At 55.5% G+C, this 9,012-nt stretch overlaps 2 protein-coding genes across 2 annotated transcripts in view; both read right to left on the reverse strand.

Annotated features, from left to right (window-relative positions):
* The window catches only part of LOC101984846 (bone morphogenetic protein 8A-like), a 53,725-nt gene that overhangs the window by 3,773 nt on the left and 40,940 nt on the right, over window positions 1–9,012 (reverse strand). The window contains exons 3-5 of the mRNA XM_005353298.2: window positions 7,715–7,904; window positions 7,006–7,154; window positions 171–368 (exon numbers count right to left, since the gene is read on the reverse strand). Of these exons, the coding sequence (XP_005353355.1) occupies window positions 171–368; window positions 7,006–7,154; window positions 7,715–7,904 (537 nt within the window). The remainder of the gene's footprint in view (window positions 1–170; window positions 369–7,005; window positions 7,155–7,714; window positions 7,905–9,012) is intronic.
* Oxct2 (3-oxoacid CoA-transferase 2) lies at window positions 4,058–6,191 on the reverse strand. Its single transcript, XM_005353297.3, has one exon. The coding sequence runs from the start codon at window positions 6,042–6,044 to the stop codon at window positions 4,485–4,487; it is 1,560 nt and encodes a 519-aa protein (XP_005353354.1). The 5' UTR covers window positions 6,045–6,191; the 3' UTR covers window positions 4,058–4,484.

Raw genomic sequence — 9,012 nt, forward strand, 5'->3', positions numbered from 1 at the left:
CACAGCCCACCCTCCCTGCCTGACACAGCCCACCCTCCCTGCCAGGCACAGCCCACCCTCCCTGCCTGGCACCCCACAAAGGTCAAGGGACTCTAATAAGACATAGTTGACAGACTAGAAGGACTCAGCCTGTAAAGGAAGCTTCAGTCAGATCCCAGCCTGGTCCTCACCAAAGACTCCTAGGTGTTTATTCAAGTGCTGCATCTGGATGGTTTTATTTAGCTGCCTCTTCTTCCTCTGTGGCCTCACTACCCGAGGGGTCCGCACAGGGTTCCGGCTGGTTCTGAAGAAACCAACCATGAAAGGCTGTCTGGAGCGTGGTGCCTGTTGTCCCAGCAGACCTGCCAGGCCAGGATCCATGCTGTGCCCTGGGAGATGGAGACAGAGATGAGAGAGAGAGAGAGAGAGAGAGAGAGAGAGAGAGAGACTGACTTGTGGATGGTGGTGTGGCATCTATGAACCTATTTTCTCATCTGGAGTCCAACCCAAGCACTTGGGCCTGAGGTGGCAGGGACAGGGACCTCAGCAGCCACAGACATAACCTGGTATAGACGAGAAACATTTCCTCAGGTGGTCATCACTGTACCCCAAGTCACAGTCACTCAGAGATGAGCAGAGTCCTCTGCTGGTGATGGTCCGGTGATTTAACACCCTGTCCCATCTTCATCCTGCACTTTCTGGGGACTAGAACGTGGGGTTCATGACCCACCAGCTCATGGCTGCCTCCTCACAGCCCGGCAAGCTTGATCATCCAAGGGCAGGACAGTCACTGCCCTGATGCCCACTGATGCCCATGACCCAGATCCCAGACTAAGCAGGGCCAGAGGTCAGAACAATCACAAAGTCCTGGGTCCAGTTCACATCAGGCTCAATCCAGTGCTGGTGTTGTGTTCACCAGGCCAGCCGATGGCTTCAAAGAAAGGGAGAGGCTTGAGGGAGCCAGACCGGAGCTTGTCCACGGGAAGAGTGGAGCCTATGGGGGGGGGGTCCCCTGAGCCACTAAAGGACTGCAGATGCCTCCACAGTACAGTCAACCCAGGAGAGCAAAGCCTCCAGCACCAGCTCAGACTTTGTGCAGGTGGTCCTGACAGTGACCCTGTCCTTTTTAACTGCAGAAGCAATCTAGTAAGCTGGCATGGTGAAGTCTGTGAACACTTAGAAGGGAGAGGCAGGAAGCAGAGGGGTCCAAGGTTATCCTCTGTCATACACTGAGCTGGGGGCCAGCGTGGGCTACATGAAAGCCTGTTTTTCAAAACAAAAAACCAAACAGCCGTGGCTCCTGGTAGGCTGCCTGCACTGCAGAGGATGGCCCCACACCCATGGGTGAGTGGGCAGCAGCAACAGGACCTGGGTTATCCATAGCAACAGAAAGAGGAGACCATGAGGTTGGGGAACAGACAGGGAGGCACTCGAGAAATTAGAACTAGATAGTGGCTGGGTAAAGGTGCACACCTTTAATCCAGCACTTGGTAGACAGAGGCAGGTGGATCTCTGTGACTTAGAGGCCAGCCTGGTCGACACAGCGAGTTCCATGATAGAGCTGTTATAGTGAGAAACCCTGTCTTGAAAAACCAAAAGGTAGGCCGTGGTGGGAGGATATGATCAAAACAAATTGTATACATGTATGAACTTTTCAAAGAATAAATTACAAAGGGTTGGAGAGACGGCTCAGTGGTTAAGAGCACTGGCTGCTTATCTAGAGGACTTGGGTTCAATTCCCAGCACCCACATGGCAGGCAGCTCGCAACTGTGCAGATGGATCTGGTTCCAGCGGGTCCATCGCACCAGGCATGTATGGGATGCACGTATCTGTGAATGCAGGCAAAATGCCCATACCAATAAAATAAAATAATCTTCAAAAACAAAAAGAATGATAGAAAGTCCTGAGAAGCCAATCAATAACCCTAACAGTAAGCCGGGCGTTGGTGGCGCACGCCTTTAATCCCAGCACTCGGGAGGCAGAGGCAGGCGGATCTCTGTGAGTTCGAGACCAGCCTGGTCTACAGAGTTAGTTCCAGGACAGGCTCCAAAACCACAGAGAAACCCTGTCTCGAAAAACCAAAAATAAATAAATAAATAAATAACTCTAACAGTATAACAACCAACAATCGTTCTACACAGTAATGGCCCCCACGCAGCAGCATGGGTGGGTTCACCTCCCAGCAGCAGTCAGTCAGGATCACTTCTGGTGCCATGACAGGGCTCAGAACCATTCCCTTTGGTGCCCTGTGAGATTCCTATATCAAAGCCTGACAATGCTCATGTTATCCATCACTAAACACAGCTCCATTGTTCAGTTGACATGTCACAAGCACTGCTGCACACATGTACATGCATGTATATTTACAGACACTAATGTGACTCAGTGTTCTCACTTAGTGTACTCAGGGTCCTGGGTTCTACCCCAACCCTGGAAGAAGGTAAAAGAGCCCAAAGGGCTGAGGCCACAGCTCAGGAGTGCAGCCTTGTCTGGTAAGCATGAAACCTTAGGTATAATCCCAACACACACTGTAACGAAACAGAACACACTCATACGTGCATGCACACTCAGGTCTGTGTGCTCCGTTTGCATTCTACCAGGCTCTTCGTCACACACTGAGTCAAGGCCACTGTCCACTGTGGTGGACAGTCCACTCAAAGGTCAGCCCTTCAGACAGCTGGACTCCACACTCCACATCTTGACCGGACTCCAGATGTCCACCTGCCACTTGAAAGGAAAGCTCATCAATGCAACCTTTGACCTATGACTTCACCTTCTACTAACAAAAGTGCGAGGCCTGAGACTCCATCGCAGGACCGTGGCTCAGGGCTATGGGACAAGGGAACAAGGGGCGTGGGCTGCAGGCATGGCCCGGAAGAGACTCAGGTGAGGTCAGGCAGGAGGAATGGGATCCAGAGCGAGGCTGGTGGGAAGCAGGTGGTGTGAGAAGGCAGAGCCTCAGGCACAGGGAAAGATAGCCAGGGCCCGGGGCCACACATGGGAGGGCAGAGCAGCTGGGCGCTGGAAGGACCCACAGTGTCAGGCCCTGTGAATGACACAAGGGGGAGGCTTGGGCCCAGGACAGGGCCTGTGTCCCTGCTTCTTACTGTGGAGTCCCTGAGGCCTGGTTTCTGCGGAACACAGAGGCCATCAGTGTTCCAGACTCAGCCACGTTTGCTTTTCTCTTACTTAACTGGTTTTCTAGGCTCTGCTGGACACAGAGCAGTCCTTGGCTGAATTCCTCAAAGCTAGCTTGGATGGGTGCTGGGGACCTCTGGGGGCTCCCAAGGCAAGATTAGCTGTACTGGGAGCCCATGGATGCAGCTAAGCCAAGGTTCCCATTTTAGAGGCATACAAACTAAGACCCAGAGAGGGCATCAACTCTTCAAGGCCTGGAGCAAGCAGCTGCAGAGCCAAGCAACTCCTACCCCGCCCAGCACAAGGCAGAGACCGAGTGAGGCAGGGCAGAAGCCCACAGGAACTGCTGCTGCTCTTTTCAGAGTTCTGTATTTGATGTGCACAGAGAAGGTGTTCCTCGCCCGAATAGGAGAGCACCTTCCCTATCAGCTTTGCTCCTCAATCCCCATCATCAGACAGAACTCTATCTGGTCAAAGGCCACCAGGCTTCCCAGCTCTGGACAGAAAGGAATGGGGGGGGGGGAATGCTTTCTTAGAGCACACACACACACACACACACACACACACACCTATGTAACTTTTTTCACTTTCACTGTGAGATTACAGATTCAGAATGACAGACCCCAAGATGCCATATTGGAGTTAGGAAGGGAGGCCAGAGGACTTCCCGGACAGAATGCCAGTGTGGTAGGGGCAACAGGAGACACTGCAGTTCACTAAGTAAGAATTCATCCTTGTGCTGAGCTTGGGCCTCTTCGGAGACGTGCGGAACACTGTTTATGCACAGTGGGTTTTCCAGGCGGAGAAACAGCACCAACCAGCTTCCCTCTGTCTCATCCCACAGACCACAGGCTACAGGCCTGCCTCCCTTCTAGGGACACATAAGCTGCTCCGAGGAGGAAGGAGGGTGAAGGCCATATTCGGGGTAACAAAATTAGGAGTAGAAACAAGGGCCCAGGAAGAGAAGCCAGAGCTCCTCCTGCTCACAGACCCCTAGTTCTGCATTTCGTGGTACCAGGTGAACTCTGGATTCCTTCCTGCCCTTTGCTTTCTCTACGGTTCATGATTCAGTTATGAGGAGGAGCACTGGTCTTGAGACCTGTCGGGGGATGCTCTGGAGCCTTGTATGCGAAAGTCACAGAAACTGGGAGAGGCGGACCAGTCTCCTCGATGGTTTTGGCGAAGTGCTTTAGTAAGGCACCGGACACACAGGCTCAGCTAAGGATTTTTAATTAAAATCACTCGGCTCTTGAGAAGATACCATCTGGCAGCAGGAAGACTGAGGAGCCAGTGGCACACAGGTCAGATGTCCCCGTGGACGCTAACTCCTTCGCAAACCAGCCCTGGAGGGAGGGGTCAGGGCTCCTCAAGCATCAGGTTTGATCTGCTGCATGGGCTTGAGGTTGGGGCACACCTTAAAGGAGCAGGCTGTGGTGGCCTTGAGGTCATCCATCGACGTGCCCTCCCACAGCTCCACCAGCGTCAACCCCTTCTTTGGATCCACCTTAAACACGGCCTTCTCGGTGATGATGAGGTCCACGCAGCGTTTGCCCGTCAGCGGCATGGTGCATTTGTCCAAGATCTTGGGTTCCTTTGTCTTGGTGCAGTGTTCCATGGTGACCACCACTTTGGTGTTACCTGACACCAAGTCCATGGCTCCGCCCATGCCCTTCACTTTCTTGCCTGGCACCATCCAGTTGGCCAGGTCACCGTATTTGGAAACCTGCATGGCACCGAGCATGGTCAGTTGGATGTGTCCTCCGCGGATCATGGCAAAAGAGTCATCGCTGGCGAAGAAACAGCCCTCGGGGATCACGGTCACCGTCTGCTTGCCCGCGTTGATGATGTCGGCATCCACCTCATTTTTCAAGGGGAACGGGCCCAAGCCCAGGATCCCGTTTTCACTATGAAGGTAGACTTTCATCTTGGGGCTGATGAAGTTGCTGGCCAAAACAGGGATCCCGATGCCCAGATTGGCATACATGCCATCCTCGAACTCGAGAGCTGCGCGCTTGATAATGCGCGTCCTGATGGAGTCCTGTTGCTTGCTAGCGGCTGCGGGTTGGCTGTCTCGCGTGGTCATGCGCTCGATGCGCTTTTCGTATTTCGGTCCCTTGATCACACGGTCCACGTAGATGTTGGGGATGTGGATGTCCTCTGGGCGGAAAGTGCCCACGTCCACGATCTCCTCCACCTCCACCACAGAGATGTCCGCGGCCTTGCACATGGGCACGTTGAAGTTACGCGCGCTGCCCCGGAAGATAACGTTGCCAGAACGGTCGGCTTTCCAGCCCTTGACCAGGGCGAAGTCGGCGCGGATGGCGTGCTCCAGCAGGTAGTGGCGGCCATTGAACTCGCGCACCTCCCGCGGCTGGCTCAGGGTGACCAGGTGGCCATCTGGCGCGTACCGAATGGGGGCGCCCCCTTCCTGCACCAGTGTGCCATAGCCCGTAGGCGTGTAGAAAGCGGGCACGCCCGCGCCTCCTGCGCGGATGCGCTCGGCCAGGGTGCCCTGCGGCGTCATCTCCAGGTCCAGCTCGCCTGCCAGGTACAACTTCTCGCACAGTGCGTTCTCCCCCAGGTACGAACACACCACGCGCCTGACCTGCTTGGAGGCCAGCAAGATGCCCAGGCCGAAGTCCTCCACGCCCACGTTGCTGCTGACGATCTTCAGGTCCTTCACGCCCTTGGTCTTCAGCGCGCCGATCAGGTTCTCGGGGATGCCACAGAGCCCGAAGCCTCCTAGCATGACGGTCGACCCATCCTTGACGTCCTCCAACGCCTTCACAGGGTCCGTGTAAAAGTGGACCCGTCCGTAGCGGTCGCTAGCAAAGCGGAGGACAAGGCGGTGGGGCAGCGCGGGCGGTGGGCGGCAGATGGAGACTCCGCGCGGAAGCGCCCAAGCCAAAAGCCTCAGCGCCGCCATCGCCCACAGGCCACGAGGCTCCCAAGACCCGGACAGAGCGGGAAAGGCCTGTGAGCTGCCCCACGCCACCTCCGTGCTGCGTCACAAAGCAGGGAGGACACTCACTGGGATCTCCATGGTCACACTTTGCCTGAGGACACCCTTGGCCATCCCTGTCGCCTGACCTGTCTCACAACATCTTGGATAGACACTCGAAAGAATGCTGTTGACAACTGACTGCCAGTGCTGGGTCCAGTCAGCCGCCACCTCCCCCCCCCCTTGTACCCTGGAAAGCTCACCTGGGGGCGGGGTTAGAATTCCTGAGGGGCTGAAGTTAGCTGGGTCTTTTAAAGCCACAATCACATCTGTCCCCCGCTGCTGTTAAACTGCTCGAAACTTTCCAAGGACCTTGCCAGCTTTCCCTAACTCAGGGTGACCCCTGCCACCGCTCTGCTCTCCTTCCAAGCTATCCCTCCAGCCTTTTGCTGGACCCCAGACAGGCCAGCCTCCTGCCCTGCTGTCCTTTCTGCCTCACTGCCCCACATAAAGGGCATGAAAACCCTGAGAGTGAAGCACCGGCTGTAAACCTGCGTAGATGGGGAAACTGAGGCTCGGGTACTGAGCTACAACACTGCAGAGCAGGGATAACCCAGGCTCTGCACTAAGAACCTGGGGTGCGGGTCCCCCACCCCTCCTTCCTAGTACATAACCTCTCAGAGTAGAGGTCTGCTGCCCATGAAGAAGTACCCGCCCATTGGATGCCGGAGCTGGCTCTTGGGAGGTCAGTTGCTATTAGGAGCGTCAGGAAGGCAGCCCTGGCTGGGGCCTCCCTGTGTCCAGGACCTCACCACTACCCACTGAGTCCTCAAGAAAGGCCAAGTGTGGCCCAGTGAGAGGGCTCCGTATATTAGGCTGGCAGCCTGGGCTGGAACCCCCTCCCAGGACCCCCAGGGCAGCTCCCTGCTAAGCCTGGGAGCCTCACCATCCTCGGTTTCCACATAGAGGCAGAGTCCCAGGTCCTTCTTGTGGTTCAGCAACCAGCGGTCACTGGCTGCAGTGATGTCCAGCACCAGCCAGCCCTCGTCCCCAGATCGGAGCGTCTGAAGATCCAAAAAGAACAAGTCAGACTCCCTGTGGACATGAAAGAACAATTAACCAAGGGCCGAGGTCGCACGCCTGCCTGTATCTTGTGCCTGCCTGGGGGACCACTTTCAGAGCCTCTTCCCTGCTCGGCTCTGGGTTGGCCTCCTCTGGTCCCACAATTCGCTGATAACCAACCCTGGACATTTTTTTTTACTTTTTTGGTTTTTCGAGACAGGGTTTCTCTGTGGTTTTGGAGCCTGTCCTGGAACTAGCTCTGTAGACCAGTCTGGCCTCGAACTCACAGAGATCCGCCTGTCTCTGCCTCCCGAGTGCTGGGATTAAAGGCGTGCGCCACCACAACCCGGCCAACCCTGGACATTTTACTGTCTCCATCACTGATGGGACACTGGCTCCGCTGTGGCCTATTAGGGCTCCACAGTCATCGTGGCAGCGCAGAAGGTTCCAGGCCAAGCCCCTTTCTCGCGTCTGAGGTGCCTCTCCCAGGAGGCGCCCCTTTCCTTTCTGGGAAATGCATCCTCGGTCAGGCCCTGCCAGAGCCTAGACCATGAGACCATGAGTGGGTGGGTACCTGGGCAGAGGGAAGATACCTGTTGGAGTGCTCCTGGACCACCTCGAACATACTGACATGGAGGGTTGTGTTGAGCGGGTGGGTGCTGGGCTCTTTATATATCCGGAACTCAGCAGCTGTGACGACCTCCCCAGCAGGGATCTGGGTTAGGTCAAAGCGGAATTCCTTCCAGTGCAGCTCCTGGTAGTCCAGGGTAAGGTCGCGCTCCACTGGAAGAGAAAGTGGGAGTGGGGTCATTATTGGGAGCCAGGATGGCTTGTGCTCAGTGTAGGGCTCCCTGTGGTGCCTGGGGTTGGGGGCCCGCTGCTGCTATACACACAGCTTGTGGTCTGCTCTGGGAACACACCTGGCCCCAGGAGGTGGTGTAGTGGGAAATTCAGCAAGTGTTCAGCAGGGTCCTGATCCCATTGATGAATCACGATGCCTCCTTTTAGAGCTGCTATGCCAACAGCGAGATGGACATTGGTCCCAAGGCAGAAAATCAGCACAGTTCCAGGGGACAACCCTGTCCACAGGGACGTAATTGGCTGAATTTCAGTGGGACAGAGGACTCCCAGCGCCTGCCCTTGAGGAGAAGGTGGGATGGGGGAGCTCAGATCTGACAGCTGAGCTGAGCTGTTAGTTCTGTGTTTGAATTTCCTGGGTGTCCTGGGAGAGGGATGTGCAGAGTGCATGCCATATTACAAGGCCAGCAGCAGAAGGACCTTAGGAAAGGGAGGGACACCCAGTGCCAGCAACTAGGGGACAAAGGACCCACATCCCCTCTAGGGTACAGAAGGAAAGTGGAAGAAGAGAAGTAGAAAATAATAAAAATCAAAAATAGGATGAGAAACTCCTGGACAGGCCCTCGACTGCTGGAGACGTCTGCCCCACTGCGTTTTGAGATCTCAACAGGCTTCTTGGAAGGCCTGAGCTATAAACAGGCCTCAGAGGATGGGGAGCAGGTGGCGCAGAGGAGAGATGGGGCGCACTGGGGAGGGGCTACTGCCCGCAGATTTATTGTGGAGTGAAGCCACGAGTTAAGCAGGGCATGACTGCAGTAAGCTGGAACTCAGGGCTAGGAACAATTCTGGTCTCTGACCAGTGGGAGCCACATAGTCTGAGACCAACTACAAGACCCCATGAATGCAAGGGAAGGATAGGATGGGGGTGACAGCTGAGGTGAGGTCCAGGGTGGGTACAGCCAACAGGGCAGAGACCAAATCTGAAGAACATATACCACATTTGCCCAGCAGCACAGAGATGCCCAGGGAAGAATATTCAGGGGAGTCTCCTTTCACATCTTTCCTCCCTCCCTCCCTCCCTCCCTCCCTCCCT

The sequence above is a fragment of the Microtus ochrogaster genome, chromosome 10 (assembly GCF_000317375.1).
Source record: "Microtus ochrogaster isolate Prairie Vole_2 chromosome 10, MicOch1.0, whole genome shotgun sequence".
In the NCBI taxonomy this organism is placed as follows: Eukaryota; Metazoa; Chordata; class Mammalia; order Rodentia; family Cricetidae; genus Microtus; species Microtus ochrogaster.

Coding starts and splice junctions, on each gene's coding strand:
- Oxct2 (XM_005353297.3), bottom strand. CDS start 6,044: ATGGCGGCGCTGAGGCTTTTGGCTTGGGCGCTTCCGCGCGGAGTCTCC.